This window comes from Monopterus albus, unplaced genomic scaffold (genome assembly GCF_001952655.1).
Source record: "Monopterus albus unplaced genomic scaffold, M_albus_1.0 scaffold13.1, whole genome shotgun sequence".
NCBI classification, from domain to species: Eukaryota; Metazoa; Chordata; class Actinopteri; order Synbranchiformes; family Synbranchidae; genus Monopterus; species Monopterus albus.
In genome coordinates this window covers 3,480,016-3,498,881 of record NW_018127893.1, presented here as the reverse complement: position 1 = coordinate 3,498,881, position 18,866 = coordinate 3,480,016, and the positions used below count along the sequence as shown (strand labels likewise).

The 18,866-nt window shown below is 41.1% G+C and overlaps 3 protein-coding genes across 7 annotated transcripts in view; 1 reads left to right on the top strand and 2 right to left on the bottom strand.

Moving 5' to 3' along the window:
• Positions 1–18,866, bottom strand: part of begain (brain-enriched guanylate kinase-associated) — a 105,746-nt gene that overhangs the window by 67,785 nt on the left and 19,095 nt on the right. The window lies entirely within an intron of this gene.
• dlk1 (delta like non-canonical Notch ligand 1) lies at positions 1,195–8,900 on the top strand. Its single transcript, XM_020590903.1, has 6 exons — positions 1,195–1,434; positions 1,872–1,942; positions 2,139–2,202; positions 2,602–2,732; positions 3,422–3,566; positions 6,076–8,900. Exons 2-6 carry the CDS (start codon positions 1,891–1,893, stop codon positions 6,863–6,865), a joined length of 1,182 nt encoding a protein of 393 aa, XP_020446559.1. The 5' UTR covers positions 1,195–1,434; positions 1,872–1,890; the 3' UTR covers positions 6,866–8,900.
• Positions 14,378–15,708, bottom strand: dio3a (iodothyronine deiodinase 3a). Its single transcript, XM_020590904.1, has one exon. The coding sequence runs from the start codon at positions 15,678–15,680 to the stop codon at positions 14,889–14,891; it is 792 nt and encodes a 263-aa protein (XP_020446560.1). The 5' UTR covers positions 15,681–15,708; the 3' UTR covers positions 14,378–14,888.

Genomic DNA, 18,866 nt, shown 5'->3' with positions numbered 1-18,866 from the left:
CCTGTTTTATTTATAAATCTCCAGTCAAAATGATAAATTTGTTTCAAAAATGCATAAGTAGAGCCACAAAACTGATCACGCCTGGAGTTATGAGGGTGCTGTCATTTATCATACGCCCAACAAGGAAAACAAATCCATTTGGGTTGCAGAGGATACAGGTTGCATTTTATACTTGTATGTGTAAAAAGATAAACAGTGGAGAGAATGAGAAGGAGCACAGCAGATTTCCCGATGGATGCTGGGCTACAATTTGCAGAATCTTTATTGCTAATCTAATAAGTCTGAGAGAAGTGAAAATCATAATTAGGCCTTCAGGCTAAGCCATAAATGCCATGAGAATTAAAACACCATTCCCTGGCTTCGGGGAGGATAAGAGCAGATTGTAGAGAGCCAGAAGTGGACTAAGATGTTTGACAAGCAAGGGAAGTCTTTCAGAAGTCTGAAAAACCATCAAGAGGAAGCTCGATTTTGAAAGTAGACAACTGAAGAATTGCCACTCTTTCGTTCTGACTTCTCTCCAAAGCCTCCTTCCAAAACATAACATGCACTGACTACTTGCAGATTTCAGAAATACGGCCACCATGGCATCACTTTTCAGCCCCCTTTGCTCTCTCAGTTGTCGCCATAGTTCAAAAGTCACAACCAGTGTTAATTCTGGTTTTACTTCTTGTAGCATTCAAAATGTAGATTTTTCAGACAAAACATATGATGATCTTACAACATAAGATGAACTGTTGTAGATTAAACTACTAAACTGGCAAAGTTAACTCCACATCAACCACCTACAACAAAATGAGCACAAATAATAATTCAACACTGTAAACTAAAGTAGAATAATACATACAATAATAATGTAATAATGAAAGTGGCAGTTCTAATGAATAATATAGGTGATAATAGGATACTTGCATGTTTTTACATTAATAAGATTAAAACACTGTAGAAGTCTATTGCCATTTTTATTTAACTGAAGGATTAGTACTTCCTCCACCACTGGCAGAAAACTGGATTGTGTGTTAATAGAGCAGAATAAATAATTAAGTAGAAATGAGCTGTTTTGGAAGTGTTAATGACCTGCAGGGACGATCTCACCCCCCTCATCGACTTTTCGAAAGTCATCGAGTAATCCATTTGTACAACCCAGGCACCTAATGAACTGTGAGAGTACTGCGCTTCCCTCCCGGAGGTCAGACTTGTGCACACATGCTCCAGCTGAAGGTGGGAGGAGCGTGATGCACTGGGACGATGCACGATGCAGCAGTCCCGTCAAAACCCCCCCACCCCCCAGGTCCTTCTCCAACAGCCGGAGCACTGGTACACCTGTAGTAGGCTATCACTTTCAACAAAACGTCGCTTGGATTTAAAAAAAGGCTCCAATCTAATCCATCAAGTATGACCGCAGCCGCTGGGAAACAGAGCGACAGTGCGACATAGGTAGGTAATTTTCCGGATGCCACAAGGTAATTTCAGTTAATGAGCTTTTTGACGTGAAAAATGTGTTGATTTTGAAATGAAACGGCTTTTCTCTTTTGCTGGATGTTTGTGCGTAACGGATACCGTGGAAGCAGAGGCATATGGTTCAGGTGCACCAATTATATCCAATTTTCAAAAACAAAACAAAACAAAAAAAATCCAGTAATATTTAGGTTTGCAGTGAGTGTGATTTTGATTCGGATACCTTTATTGTAATTACGTGTTAAATCACAAATATTTAACTATATATCCCAGAGCTCATTACTAAATGGAAAATCTTCATTAAAGTTTTTTTTTTTTATGTAAAATTAACTTTTAAGTAATGTGACCTAGATGGGGAAACCTCACAACTAAAGAGCTCTATTACGACTTAACACGCTTTACTCTATACGTTACAGGGTTTTGCTCGACATCACCATGCATCTCACGGCGGTGGTCTTCATTGTGGTCGTGACAGGCATCGCCAAAGGTAAACTGAGATTCTGGTCAGTCCGCTGCAGCGACACAAATACATCTGAGTCGGTCCAAGAAAAACTAACTTTTGAACCGATTCACTCTCTACGTGAAAAGAAAGCAATGGATGAATTGTATTTGCTTTGAATTGTTTATGTCTGTAATAATAGTTGATGCAAATTTCCTGCTGTCCCTTTCCATCTGTGTCAAAGGTTGGGAATGCAACGCGAAGTGCAACAAAGAAAATGGGTTTTGTGAGAAGCCAGGGAAGTGCAGGTAATTAAAAGATTCCTTCGGTACCATGTATGCTTATCTCCATAAGTGGATCATTCAGATTTTTCTAGCTTGCATTGTGTTAACAAGTCAGTCATTTGATTAACAGCAAAAGCATTGTTATCCAGATAGCTCAAAAGCTTTGGGTTACAAAGCCTGCCCAGTCTGAAATGTTTTTCTGGCAAAGGCCACTGTATCTACTCATGAGCCAAAAATGATTCCATCACTGTATTAAGAGAATTTAGCTAATAACTGCGTAATCAAAGATAAATTGAATCTTTTGACTTTTACTTGAAGAGTAAAAGCATACAAGCATTATGCAGACAGCTGTAGAACAGCAAGGCTCTGTGGGTGGTTTATTAACAGGTCAGGGTTGTTCTCTTTTTATTTTTTCTCTTCAAGGTGCAAACCAGGGTGGCAAGGAGACAACTGTGACCAGTGCCTGCCCTTCCCTGGCTGTCTGCATGGCAGATGTGAAAAGGCATGGCAGTGTATCTGTGAGGAGGGCTGGGTGGGCAGCCTGTGTGACCAAGGTGAGTCCTCTCTTCGTCTGCCTTATAACACTTCCTGACATACCAAAGGTGAGTCACAGAGCCTCAGGGACACACAGTAAACCACCGAATTAAGCTGGAGTCAGGGGAATAATGTGGCAAACCTGCAACGTGACAGAAGAAAAGCTTGCGGGTACCCCAATGATGAAAGCCGAACACAATAGCTGGAAAAAAAATCATCATTATAAACTGCCACCCTGCTACCGAGCAAGGCACATAACATACATGTAACAAAATATAATAGCTTCAAAAATGTCAAAGTTAATTCTTTCTAAAGGTCACATTCCCTTTTCAGTAGAAACCCCTATTTAATTAAATTAAGCACGTAAGTTCCAATGGTATCTACGATGACCGTTATTACATAAAAATTACTTGCTGTCCTTCGAGCAAAGGAAGAAGGAACGAGAGAATATTAAAAGAAGAACGATTTTGGCTTCTTGCTCAGTTTGACGTCCTTATCAGCTCTTGCGGTACAGCTCTTATTCTGTTCAAGCATATGAGCTGCTCGCTGCTACAACTTGGTTGGTTGTCTCAGTTTGGTTCTTGGTGACAAGAAGGTGTGTGGTGGGGGAGTGCGAGTGAGAAAGTGGAAACAAAGGAGAGAGGGAAAAGCAGGCAGAGAGTCGTAGAGCGAGAGTGAGAGTTCTAAAAACAGCATGCTTTTGTTCCAGACACTCGGCTGTGCTCGTCCAGGCCTTGTGCTGGTAATGCCACTTGCATAGAGACAGGAGAGGGGGGATACCTGTGCATCTGTCCCCATGGCTATGCTGGGGAAAACTGCCACATAAAGAAAGGAGGAGTCTGCTTCACAAACAGGTACCAGCACCTTTAATTTGAGTTTCTATTTAAAGTAAAGGGACACTGCAACACTTTACAGCCTCATCGCCATTTGTTTATCATTAGGGGCACTAACAGTACATGGTGCAATGTCTGTCAGCTCTCTGGCAGCCAATTAAAACCCTTCACACTGTGGCTAGTCTGTATGTAGCTGGTAATGGCAGGCAGTTGGATGAGGATGTTCTTGTTTTTATACTGCACAACAAGTAGACAGCTTGTGACTTTAACAGGCAGTGTGGTGTCTGCTTGTTAGAAAATAGTTGCTTATTAATTGAGTTGCAGTTACAGGTTATTGCAGTTACTGGGTTTATGGCAATGTAAGTTCAAAGCTTGATCTTGCTCTTGTTTAGCTCTGCATTTGGTCTTCAGCAACTCGTGAGGGAAACGTGGCCCTTTAGCTGTTCCACTATATTAATGCATTTAAATGTATAAATGCATTTAAAACTAGAAGAGTTGACCAAAGTGCTGTACATCAGTCAGTAATTAATGACAAATACAAGACAAATATCAGAAATATATTTTGAAAAGTATTCTTAACCAGATTTAAAAGCTGAAAAGTAAAAATAGGTTTTTTGGAAGGTCAAAATATTTCCAAAGTTGGTGCTGCTTGGATATGTAATAGTAAGCTGCTCCACAGCTTGGGACCCATTACCGCAAAGGCACGAATGACCAAAATCACCTGATTGGAGGACCTGAGAGCTCTGCACAGGGTGTGGAGATGCAAAAGCTCAGAGAGGTCCATAGTGGAGCTAACCCATGGTACCCTAGGTAGTGTACAGTGGTTTTCCTTTTCCTAAAAGCATCTGCCAGCTGCAGAGGACAACAACCCCAGAAGAATGGTGAGGATGAACCAAAATGGTAAAGCTGTGGGTCACAATGAGATGAAAGTCACTCTAAAGCTTTGTATTTAGGAGCTGCAGATTCAGGTGTTAATTCACTGCAGGTTCATCATTAGGGCCATCTCCTTTTATGTCGTCACACTTTTCACTCACTGTTAAACTGAAACAGCGAAGAACATAAAATCAGGAATCATGAAACTGCTATTTTACCAAGTGAACCACAATTACTGTAATTTAAATCACTGGAGGGAAAATTCCTGGAAATGTTTGATTTTTTTATGACAAGAACAGCTACAGTATATGCACCACTAGTTTTGCCCTAATTTGAGGACACAAAGCACAGGTTCAGTCAGCCCTTCACGATCTCTGAAAGAACCCACTTTCATGGGTTGTCCTTCACAGCATCTCGCTTGAATTGGCACACTGTTCAAGTGTGACAGCATCTCAGAACAGAATTTACAGCAGATGCTCTGTTTTTAAAAGGACTGCTGAAACAAGTAATATTCTGTAACAAAAAAAAAAAAAAAAAACTATCTGCAAACCTACCAATCTTGAAGAAAATCTTGGCATACCATTGCACGGGGGCGGGAGCGGAATGAGGGATATAGCTATTTTTGTAGTGGCGTTAATTCTATTCTTTGTAAATCAAAATACTAGGCAAAACAAACAGTGCTCTGAAAATGCCCATTATTTGATGCTCAGTTTTTTTTTTACCTGCAGATCCCTAATTACTCAAGCTCTTTGAGAGTGACCGCTGGGTTCTTAGTCTCATCCCTTCCTGCCTGGTTACTCAGTTTATCCTGTTGTTTCTACTGTTATTTCACAATGATTTAGGCCACTATGCTCCTGGGGACAAGCCAAGCTTTAGAAATGGTTTTGCATCTCTGCTGTTGCCCTGATCTAATGTCTTGTCACAGTTTTATCACAGAAGTCTACAAAGAGTTCTATAAACTTCATGGCTTTGTTTTTTGCCCTGACCAGCAGTGTGAATTGGGGAACCAGTGTGTGCCTTTCTAAACTATGTCCAGTGAGCTCAATTTGCCACTGGTGGAATCCAATCAAGTTCTAGACACATCAAGGATATATGATCACAGTTTGAAGTGCAACAGCAGAGTCTGAAAAACTGGCAAAAGAGGGATTTGAGCCTGTGTCTCCCCTTAGATTTAGATTTTTATTATATTTTCAAAACTTATAAAATGTTTTTAACTTTGTCATTATGGGCTGTTGACTGTAGATTGGGAAATAAAATTAGCAATTCTATTTATCTGAAATTAAATCTACAACATAATGGTGTGTAAAAAAGGGAAGGGGATGAATACAGAATAGCTTCTGAAGTATTCTGTCTTCACAATATGTCAAATATGTGCAAAATATAATGCAGCCATCTTAGCTTAAGTACATTTTTCATTTTGTTTTTACTTTTTAATAACTTACTTGGAAAAATGTTTGTTTTGACATCATACATTTTGAGAAGATAGTGATGTGACCATATCATCAAAAGTCAATATGTGATTGGATCCAGTTATTGTCCTGTTTGTCAGACTTGATGAAACATCCTTATAGATATTATACAAGACATAAAACATGCCAAAAAGATTTAGGATTACTTTCCGTGCTGTATATATTTACATAATGCTGTGGTCCTCTAGCTCTCCTTGTCAAAACGGAGGCACCTGTGTGGAGGCAGATGGCTCAGCAACCAACTTTTCCTGTTTATGCCCCCCTGGATTTTCTGGAGACATCTGTGAGATCAGTGTTGACAGCTGCCAGCCTAACCCCTGCCTCAACGGTGGCAACTGTACAAATCACGGCCTGGCCTTTGTGTGCGTCTGTCCACGCGGCTTTGCTGGCTTTACTTGTAACACCACCATCAGCCTCTCGCCCTGTGCTGGCCAGCCCTGTGCCAACCGTGGCACCTGTGTTGGTCAACCTGATGGAACCTTCCAGTGCATTTGCCAGAAATGGTTTACAGGTCCCACATGTTCCCTGCAGGACAGAACAAAAGCCAGGTCCAAGCCGGTCAGTGCCAGGCCTGTGGAGCACGGAGTGTTTGCGCTGACTCCGCAACATTACTCCCTCCCTGCTCACGCCTTCCACAGGCTCCTCAGACCTCCTGAGAGAGACCTGCTCAAGATCACCCTGAAGGAGACGGTCCACTCTCCTGGCGTCCTCGTCACCCACGGTCAACTTATCTGCTTTGGCATGCTGGCCCTGCTCACCTGCCTGGTTATCCTGGGCACCACAGGCATTGTGTTTTTTGGCCGTTGTGAAACGTGGCTGGCTAATGCCAAGTACAACCAGCTTGTTCGACAGCAAAGGGAACACCTGCTGAGAGAAGCCTGCGGTGCGAGTCAGGAAGAGCCGGAACACTCTGTAAACATCATCCTACCAGAGAAGATTAGACTCACCAGCTTTGGGAGACACTATACCTCCATCTGATTAAATCATCTCCTCCTCTTCTTCAACCTCTCTAGAGGAGGTTTAATATAATGATAACCTTTTATTGGCCAAGTATGGTACACACACACAGGGAATTTGTGTCCAGTACAAAACCGAGGAAGCCATCTGCAGCACCAACTCTCTCTCTCTCACACACACACACACACACACACCCTGATGGCGGCACTATTCCTGCAAGGCACTGCTCTGGCCAGTGGGAGCAACTTGGGAGTTTCAGTGTCTTGCCCAAGGCACTCTGACATGTGGACTGGGGAGAATGGGAATCGAACCACCGACCTTCCAGTTGGGGGACGACCACTACCTCCCGAGCCCCAACTGCCATATGAATGTCTAAAAACAGCAGGAAATGCAGTGAGAGTTACGTGACTACCTATATTTAAATGTTCAGTGCACTCTCCAGGACTTAATGGACAAACATGAGACTGGATTGTAAATGTCCTTTTAATCTAAAAACTACCCATTACAAATGTATTTCTAAATTACAAAACATGTTCATGCAAATAGTACCTTGTGTTGTATTTTTAAGTCTATTTTTGAATTTAAAAACATTTGTCTTACTGTGCTGCTACAATTAACAGCAGAATGAGAAATTAATCTCGATTTAAAAGTAGGCAGTAACAGAGCACATGCAACCTAGAGCACATTTCTTTCAGTAATTGTACACATGGGTTTTAAATTGTACTAGGATTTTTATAGCCATCACTGACTAATCGATCAACAGGAAATTAATCTACAATCGATTCAGTCATTTCTTAAGCAAAAATTCAAAACATTTGCTGGGTCTTTGAGGCTTTTGGTTGACAAAAAAAAGGCACTTTTCACTTTTTTGACACTATTTAAGCAAAACAATTTGAGGAAATCCAAATAATGAGGATCATAGTTACTTGCTGCCTAACCATATTGTGCATGTGCATATTGTGAACGTGCAAACTCAGTTCGTATGTGCAGTTAAAATGTGTATTAGATATAAATATGTGCCACCAAAACAGCTGTACTCTCAAATCTTACAGCACATAGTAGGACCATATTGCTATATGTATATAGAGGTAATGTCATCTCCTGAATATTATAACATTAACTCTGTACATGTTGGTTTTAAAAGTATGTGCACAAAGATGCACAGGTTTAATTCACAGTTCTTTGAGAAACACCATTTTCTATCTTTATTCCCATCCGTTTGTATCCATACTATCAATATTGTAGCTTCACACCTTTATCTATTGATTGATCTAAAACCCATTTACAATTTTGCTGAGATATTTTTATATTTTCCAACATTGCTTCGTACTGCTAGTGTTGGAATTTTTCAAGTAATGTGTGAGACCTGAAATCAGTGCTATAACATACAGTATGTTAAATGTTACTGGCCACTCACTTCTGATGGAGAGAAGGGAGATTCATAAATATGTATGAAAAACATCCCTGTCACTCTAAAAAGATAAGAGTGGAACATGTGGAACATATTGCATATAAACTATTACAATTCATTATCTGCTAATATGAAGATTAGTGATATTTCAGACTTTACTTCTTGTCCCCCTCACTGTGGTAAATCAGCTTTAGCCCCCATGCAGCTCTTTACATGTGTGCTTGGTTTGTGCTTACAACATCCCAAGTTCAGGTTGTGTGTAGTGGATAAAACAAACAAATAGAATATAGAATCAGTTAATGCATACCATGTAATGTGGGATAGATCAATGTGTTATACTTATGTAACAGCAGCAAAGGCATTGACCTGTTATTCGTTAGAAGTGTGTGTGTTGCACTCTGAGGGGAAGTTGGGACAGTCAGAGGCCTTCTGGTTGTTCAGAACATCTTGCAGGGTGTTCCCGAAAAAGAGAAGCGAGCCTAGGGGTTGGCACAATTGGGGGAACAATTACAGGAAGCGAGAGATGGGAATAAAGTTAGCAACAGAGTTGGTTAGGCGCACGTGTACGTGAAGACCCGGGCAGAAGAGAAGACCAATGGCAGACGACCTGACTGCTTCTGCAGAGAGATTAAGGCTAAAAACTAACAAGGTATAAGCTATTATTTCTGTGTAGCTTCTTCCGGTTCTTTCAAACCAGGAACTCTCAATGAGACGAAAGAGACTGCTTTAGATTTTATAAAAAATAACCGTGCTGGTTTATTCAGAGGATCACAGGTAAAATTCACAGGACACGTCCAGAGCTCTCTCACCCCTCTACCTGCGCGCAGGCAGCAGAAAGAAGATTTCTGGACCCAACAACCTAGATAATATTAATCATTTTTGGGCTAGCCCATGCTACAAGGGGCGTCAAACCGTGACGCCACCCGATAAGGAAGCTTTGCAGCTGCCATAACGTTTAGCCCAAACATGAGGAAAAGTCAAGGTGCGTGACTGTTGTTTTCGTGGTGTGTATCTAAACAATTGGACATAACCTTACACTTTAAGACAAATATTAAGACTAGCATTACTGTTGACACTAAAAGCTCTTTTCCTGTAACCTTGGCGTGCCTGCAATCCTCACTGCAGGCTGAATGGTTACAGCAAACTAGTCACCCTGTCTGCACTAAACATTCATAGACAACAGATCTCTAATCCATATCTATCTAACTAAGAAATAACCTAACAATTGTGATCCTGTATCCTGCCCTCTCAATCATATTTCAATAATATTGTTTAATAAATGATTCTTGGTACTGCAGTAATTTTCTCTGTGCATTGAATTTACCCACGACATGTGTATTACATTGCGCACAAGTTAAAAAGAAAGAAAAGAGGATTTTTTTTTTTAATTAGTTCTACTCTGGGATCATTTGTTGTTGTACTTTTGCCAGATGATGTTTTGTTGTGTATTCACTGCTTTGAATAAAGTATATAAAAGACTATATACCTGAATACTCAAAGATAGATTTAGTCTTTTATTTGATTTACTATCACCATCTGATTTAGTCAGTTTTGTCTAGTTCAGGAGTTGAAATCCACCACTTTCATAGTCAGGCTCTCTGCTTCTGCTGCTATAGTTTTAACTCAACAAGCAGACTCAGAAAAGATCAGATTGGCTTGGCCAAGCAAATGCATGTGATGTTTCACACTGTGAAAACCAAACGATGCACACATACTGTGTACACTACCAGCTACATGCTCTGAAATATGTGGAGCATCTAGCCCCCTGCTCTGTGATGCTAAGTAAATGTATCCCTAGAGTCAATATGTGATGTTTATCAAACAGTGACTACCAGCCCCCCCCCTCCTTTGTCCCTAAAGGCAAGACAGCCTGAGACAACAGTCACTGTCTCCACCTTGTGGTTCCAGTTGAATAGTGTTTACTGCACCATCAGGACTGACGCACCAAGCAAGATTTCTATGTAACGAAAACATATGGAGAACTGTGCAAAAGTCTTAGGTCACCATTACATTAGTTGTTTTAGCAATGTTATGATGACTATATAGATATTTATTTATCCATCTATGAGAATACAGCTACCAAATATAGGAAATATTTACACATATACATACATACATTTATATATAAGCAAACTGGGTACTCAAGATGTGGTATTCAAGCTGTTCTGAAGAATCCAGAGAGGTCAAGGACAAAAACAGGAGTGGAAGACCAGGAAAACTGTCAAAATCTGATGAGAAGTTTCTCAGTTTCTTCTTTGAGAGACCTGAGGAACTCCAGCAAGGACCTGGCTCAGCATCCGGCAGCTTCATCTGGATGCCAAGTTGCCACAGTCTGAAGAAGCTTGAGCAGGAACAGCCTTTGTGGAAAGACAGCAGCCAAGAAACCACTGGGACAGGGAGAAAAGGCTGAGATGTGCAAAAGCTTGCACAGACTGGTGTGAAGATCAGTGGGGAAAAAGTATAATAGAGTCATGAATCAAAGGGTAAGGGTATTCATGCAGTCTTGGCAGAACAAATAAATAAAAACCAAAAACTAACACAACACGGTTCATGTGATTAGCCTAACTTAGTGCTAAACAGCCTAACTTAACCTTTGTGCGTTATGTATTAGTAGCCGTTCGTTACCTAATGAAATCCGTGTATAGTTTCTGTAACATTAGCTGAATTGATTGAATTACTGTAGATATTGGATGTTATTTTGATTGACAGCAGTTTGCAGCCACATTCTGCAGACACTTTGTTAACATGTCTGTTATTCCTACCTAGTGGGAGATACTGTCAACATCAGACTTTTCAGAAGTCTGAGGCTGACATGGAGGTTTTCTTCCCCACTCAGCAGCTTTTGCAGCCACGTTCTGCAGACACTTTGTTAACATGCCTGTTATTCCCACCCAGTGGGAGATACTGTCAACATCAGACTTTTCAGAAGTCGGAGGCTGACATGGATGTTTTCTTCCCCACTCAGCAGCTTGTAATTAATAATGTGACATGACTGTATGGTCATGCAGGACCTTTAAAATAGAAATATCTCAAACTGTTCCTACTGCTGCCATTTTGAGACACAAACATGCCAAGCTGCTTTTGAAGCATTTAATGACCCATTATAAAAACGTCGCACTTGTCAATTTATTGTGTGTTGTTAAATCACTTCAAAAATTACTGTAAGAATTATTCAAGTTGATGGATTTGAGATGTTAGCCTAACTGAAATAAATGAAGATGTATTAAGGCTTTCCAACATATAGAGCAGCTGATTTCTGCCCGCTGTGTTTCAGTCTGGACTTGAACAGTTCGTATAGCTCTAAAAATGTGTGAAAGATCATGTAGTCACACAGTATGACCACAAGGTGTCATCTATGGAAAAGAGAACAGAGGAAAGTCTGCTGTTTGGAGCCCAGCGTGAAGTGATGCATGTCATTGCAATGGAAACACTGGACTTTATTTTTAGAAGGTCATTCTAAGTGACTGTTTTTACATATTTGAAATACAACAACATTAACAACATTTCTAATTCACCTGAGCAAGAAATGGTTGTATTTAATATCCCTTAGTGTCATTTAAAACCAATATCATGTTTAAAAAAACAAAATATGTTTGAAAACAACAATTGTTCATCGTAACAACATGAGGACTGACAGGTAACGTTTCCCAGTTTATATTTCACTGCTCTTCCTCTGAACAACAATACAAACCATTACAGGAGTCAAGGCTCCCACATTAACAGACCATTTTCCTCTGCTTTTCCGCTTTGCAGTGACAATCACCGTTTCTTTCTCTCCACACTACACCCATCCATTTCTCACTGCAGACTGAACTTTGAAAAATGGACTGCGCCTCAGAGCCTCCTGCTGTGCTACTGCATGTCCCTGACCTACAAAAACGAGCCCCAAAGAGTTCAGTGTATCTGCAAGACCAGTAGCACTTATACAAGTAAAATGAGTTAAAACAGCATGGTTATTTAATTAACAAATACTGAATATGAGCTACATATTGGAGCCGCTACTTGGCACCAAACGCCTCATAACACCGCTAATTCAGTCAGTACCTGTGACTCCAGTGAATAAACCTTTATTCATAAGAACACCTATGCTTTAATAATGTCTGTACACCAGGAAAAAAGTCCACTGTATGAGACGTGGTCTTCTGGGTTTTGAAATGCATCTGCTGAGCCATGAAGCAGCTCATGTTGAACATGTTGAACGTGAATCTTGCAGGTTTCACTGGAAACCTTTGTGTGCTGAGGGCCCCAGCTTCCCACCACCAGACATTCATTTGTGGAGTATGACTGGGGAGAAAGGGGCCCTCACCTTCAAAAGGATGACCAGAGAGGTTTAAAAACACAGACACACAACACTTCAGCAGACCCATTCTACTCTATCCAAGTGATAAAACAAAACAGAACAGCTAAAGTTAAATCTCTCCCTCCAGCCTGTGACCTTTAACCCTTTGTTCCTGTCTGCTTCTCCACTGACAGATGAAACTCGATATCAGCGGAAAATTGCACATGAAAAGAATCCAGATTCAAAGAACTCCATTCTGGGGGTTTCTTTTCAGGGGTGCACACTGGACACACTGCAGGTTACATATCATTTAGGCAGGTACCCCTTTGTCAGCTGTCAACTCCACATAAATACTGAGTGTTTGTGAGTTAAATGTGTTCCAGATGAGCAGTAAAGTAGGGTCGCTGTAAAACCGCTCAGTCAGACTAGACCCACACGGCACTGAACTTGTTCTTACTAAAAACGAAGCAACGTCTACTTGTGGGCACTTTCATACTGCACAGCCATCACCACCATCAGGTCACCCAAATGTCTGGAGGCCGGTAGAGGTCAGATTTTCATGTTAATTGGCTGCAGAAGCTAGGATTTCTACTTCTGTGACCACAAACAACCAAGCAGAGTTTGACTGGCCAGGGACTGAGAAATGGAAGAAGGTGACCACCTTTTTTACCACCACATCTCAGATACAAAGAGAAGCAGAAATTCTGTTTTCCTGACCTGTAACAAAAGCTTCCTCTCATTTTGCTCAAATTCATTACCAATTTCAAAAAGTCAAGTGATGTTTATAGAAGACGCCCTGACTCGATTTTGTTTCAAAGCAGTGATTCATAAGAAATGTTTCATGCAAAATGTACCCTATTTAACAACAATGAGCATACTTGTATTGCCTCTACATTTCAGTTTCTAAAATCCTGTTGCGTTACATCTACAGTGATTTATGTCCCAGTGGTGACTCTGCCTTAACTCTGGAGGAAGCATCTTCATAGGAAAGGTGACTGTAATGGCTTTGTGAAGACTGAAGACACAGGGAAGCAAAGCATGGGATAATATATTGTTCCATATACAGTACAGATTGTGTCTTCTGGTTTCCTGTGTCATCTCTGTCTCAGGTAGGGCCCCTTGTTGTGTCGTCACTGTGTCGACTCTTATCTGAAGCCTCTGAAGAGATTTATTTAGTTCTTTTATGGTGACTGCTACTGTACTGCAAATTAGTTTGCAGAGGAATTCTGTTAAATGTCTCCACTCCTAACATTGTCTTTCTATTCTGGGACTGGTGTGCTAAACACCAAAAAACGTGTTTTTATACCCTTATAGGTGGATGTATGATGAAGCATAGTAGGATCAAGTGTGGTAAAATGTCAAAGGGTTAAGAAGGCACTGTGGAGTGCAAAGCACAGTTTCTTCAAAATACCTACAGTTTAATCAGTCTATAAGGTTGTAAGGGCAGCTGACCACTAATTAGACAGAAGGTACTTCATCCTGGTTGCAGAAGCCAGTTGTGTTTGCAGAACATAGCTGATACGGTGTGAAAATGACCAAATGACTTGACTCAGAAGGAAAATCATTTGCTAAAAAAAAAAAATGCATTTCAATATTTTTTATGCAAATTCTTAACTCAACTTGTGTTTAAAGATTTCTTTCATTGACTGAACTGCATCTATGAAAGTTCTGTTTTATTGTGCAGGAAAATGAACATTCATCTTTTTGTCTTCTTTGCTGGCCTGTAAGAGACCAAATTACTATAAAATTTAAATACAAAAACAGCTTCTCACATGGCAACAACAAAGCAACTTAATTATTTGAATTATGCCTGAAATTAAGAAGCAGATAAATCATTTTATTGTATGAAAAAATATATCCATTAAACGGTACAATGGTTACAAAAGTGCCGGGCAACGCAGGGCAGAGAGGAGCATCTTCACCATGATCTCCAGTATGAAAAACATCAGTGTCGGTTTTCTGGATTCATTCCGTTTAAAAACCGAACTTCACGACAATACTGACGAGCACAGTGATGCACATTACTCAACATCCTGACCGATTCATTAAAGGCGCATTTACACAAGAACAAACAGACAGAACTTTGGACACACAACATACTTCTGTTCACAAACAAACAAGGTCCAAACCTTTTGTGAGTGGATCCTAACAGGATATATAAAAGTTCAATATGAAATGAAAAGGCTACTGTAGTACAGTACATTTTACAATGTGGAACAAATTACTTGACACGACCATAAAAAAAAGAAATACAATTAAATCGTAAATGACGGGAAAATCTAACTGGAGTTATTATACTGGAAATGGCAGCATTGCTTGTATTGTATAGCAGCTCTAAACAGATGAAAATTAATCTACACCTTAATAACCAGATTACTGGACTGTTCCAGCCTTTGTCTGTATTGATCCAGCCAGTCTCTAAGCTCTGAGATCCGATACCCCTCAGGTCCTCTGCCACCCTGGTAAACTATCTTTCCATCCTGCAGTATATAAAGCCTGTCGAAATAAGCTCCGTACGCAGCGTTGGAGGAGTTTTCCATGCTGTCCGCCACGACCAGGCAGCCGGGTACCTCCAGGTGCATCAGCTGCGCAGCGTTCAGCCTGTCCTCCAGACACCGGTGTTTGGGGATTTGATATGGCGCGTCAGTGCTCATCCAGCCGTCGGAAGGGTGCGCTTCCTCGATGTACACTACTACAGAGTCTGCGATGTCTGCATTCTGCTGCACAACTCCCTGGAAAGCCTTGAGACGAGCCATGAACGGTGGTCAGGTGCAGCTGCCAAAGTTGAGGATAAGCGGTCTCTTGTCCTTTGCGTAATCAAGGATACGGCTGCGCCTTTTATCCTCCAGCTGAACAACTTCGGTGTTGGGCGCTCTGTGTCCGAGATGCGCTGCTTTAAGAAAGTCCAGTTTATGGCCGTGCCACACAGCTTTGAGGGACTCCAGGCTGAAGAGACGATTGGAGTCCGATATGCAGAGGGAAGGATCGATGGCATCGCCCTCCTGCGCCTTCATCCTTAGGAAAACCCTTTTCCTTATGCATAAAAAGTCAAGTAGCCACAATATGACTGCTACCACCAGAAAACGGGGCAGCAGGACCAGGCAGACTACTGCATTTTTAATAGCTTTAATAGTATTCATTGTCATTTGAATAACAACCCGAGTAGCCTTTTGCTGTGCCACGATCTTGTGGGTTGAAGTTGGGTTACTTGCAACTTCCCCTCGTTTTTATAGCACCGGCAGATTTGAATGAATAACACCCCGCCTCCAAACTGGGGCCGAGGCCTCACATGGTGGGGATTACCTTCTGTCAACTCCACAGCTTTGAGTCGCAGCCAAAAGTACACCTTGCATAGGGCGCGACACAGGGGTGCGTTATTTGCAGAGAGTCTGTAATCAGACTTGAAATGAACGCTAAAAACCAAATGCTGCTGCTGATGTGTGACCAGCGTTTAATTTCTCCATTATGTCACGTGTTGTAATAGTGCTTGTGCAATGATAATGGCTGTGTTTCTGGAGCACATTTCAGCAGATGCTGTCTGGCTACTTAAAGGCTCTAATGCTATGCACATAGCCCATCCCAATGTCAGCACGTTAACTACCGTAGAGGTGGACTTCCACCAGAAAGACCCTGGTACTTTTTTACTCCAAGAAGCTCAAGTCTGAGAAATCGCTGAGGTAAAAGTCCCTTGAACGAATTATGATTTGCATTTCCACAGCAGGACCGAAGCCCTTGGAAGATTAAACCAAACAGCTGACTGACGCCGGTCGGCAGCTGTATGCAGCATGTAACCTGCTCTATGATTAACACATACCAGCGATGGAGGAGAGACTGCGGGCAAAGGTGAAATTATCGCTTTTCTGCAAGTTTATACCCGTTTAACGGGTTTAACATCGGCGCACACTGATTTTTACTGGCATACAGGAGTGAAATGATCGCACTGGAGGGCCCTGCGTATTACCAGTCAGCGCCTTCAGGCCTCTCACCTCGATAGGTCTTGAAAGTGCCATCTCCTGACTAGGTACTTTTTTCTTGGGTAGAACTACACACCATAACTGAGACCTGGTTCCTCTGGTGGAAACATTCTGAATCCCTGCTCCCCAGGGAAAGTTCCTCTGCTGGAAAGGGGGCTATTGTGGCCACAACCCTTAGGCTCTATATATCAACTTAAGTAATCATTTGAAATATAAAAAAAAACAACCTGTGGTCAGAAAATTCACCAATTTATTTTTTCTGCAAAGGGTCCAAATGTGTCCTGGCTGTCACCTGAAAGCTCATAACATTTTACAGAATGTTGAAAACTGTCTCCCCAGTTGCTGGTGAGGTGCTTGAAGAGCTACTCTCTCTCTTTTTTTTTCCAAAATACTTTAAACTAATAAAAGAGCCCAAGAACTCATTTACTGATGAGGAGAAAGCCATCATACAAACTCAAATGCGTCAGGCTCGGGTTTCGGTCGGACAGAAATATGCAGCCCAATCCATACTCTACAATGGCCTAATAGGAACGGGCTATTATGGACATACTGGCACTCATTTCATTATAGTGCAGAAAAGATTTCTTCTTGCAGTCTCTATTTCCTTTGGTTTTTCTGCTCTCACCGTCTCATTCTGCACTTTTGGGCCACATATTCTGAAAACTAATGTCAGCAATGCATCTTTATTACATACATCCATGTACACACCCCACAGCTGATCTCACTCCACACTCTACTACTTAAGGAATCAAGAAACACTTTAGAAATGTCTCAGGAAATTTAGAGGTGCCTTACTGAAGGAGACTGACGCCTTAGAAACACTTTAAAAGCTGCTGCTCTCAACAGAAGCCTGAAGGATAACATCCCAAACGCCACTAAAAATCCACCTACAGAAATACACACAACTTCACAAGGAACAACAAGGACACTTCATTTTCCAGATGAAAGGCTATGAAGGGGGAATAATGCATCTTCTCATGGTAACGCTGTACAATGGTGATTTATTTTAGACATTACTGCCTGAAGTTTGTTGCATCCTTTGCCTGGTGCATGCAGCTCAAACTGAAAACTGAGCTGTCATACTGACAGACTAGGGAGAATTTCTAATAGCTCAGTTAAACCAAGACATAGAAGATTAGACATTAAGCAAGCAGTACACAAAAATAAAGGTTGAGATGCTTTCAGAGCATGGAAACAGAGAACCAACACGGATGACAAAGCCAATGTCTGGGCAATTTGTGACTGCTGGACTAAAGCAAACAGAAGTGGTGCTCATGTTACCCCCTTTTTCTCATGCTCCTGTCTGGTCTAATCTAGATTTTGCAGAGTCCTGTTATTCATTAAATTTGAACCAACCACAAACAGACCTGCCCGATTAAGTGTGGTGCAAGACCACAGGATCAAGTTAGGTTTTTGGTTGGTCAGAAACACGTCAGCTGCTTTTCCTCACACATTACAGAGGTGGCAATTTTAATTCAACTTGTTTTGTCCTCCTCCTCTGCCTACCTGATATTTGGATTTAGATATTCTTTAGCCATCAGTGCCCCAACTGATGCTTTTTGCTTCAGAAAACATTCCAGTATACCCTTTTCCAACATTTCTTTGTAAGCTTCTTTTGCATTAAACCATTGGTTGCCAAAAAAACTTAAGGCAGTTTAAAAATGAAATGCATAAAAAGCTGTTCTGTCACTTTCCTGTCCAACACCTTGCTGCCTTACAGCTTCTGCAAATGGCAAATTTAAGTGCGTGTGCGTGTGCAAAACAGGCTATCTGGAAAACAAACTCTGGTGCCATCACAAACCTATATTTCACACAAAGGCAGCCATATCCACATCATGTGTCATGTATGTGCATCTCTAATTATACTGATCTGTCCCACTTTAGACGTGTATTCATTTCCATGTAGCTAGCGTGAAAGATGCTTTTGAAAAAGTTCACAGTTGCAAGGTGGAAACTGGGGGAAGAACATTACAAAAAAGGTTTTTAAAAAAGTAATTTTAAAATTTCTCTCAGACAGGTGTCAAGTTAATTATATTTATATAGCTCTGCAGGGCCCTTCATAGTCTCGACTTCCTACCTTCTTCCTCCTACTCTACCTTAACCCACAGACATGCCAGCTACCGGTTCATGCTTAGTGTATAATAACCTCATTATGTTTTAATGATTGGTGATTCTTGTGGCTTTTGCTTTAATGTTATCTGACCTCAGCCTCTGCCATAAAAAGAGCTACCAAATACCTTCATTATTTTACTCCTCCATTGATGTTATAAATCTGGTTGCAAAATAATTATACCTAAATTTAAGGTCTAATAATTTAAGCCACAGATTCAATCACCTATCTGAGGATTACAGAGCTAT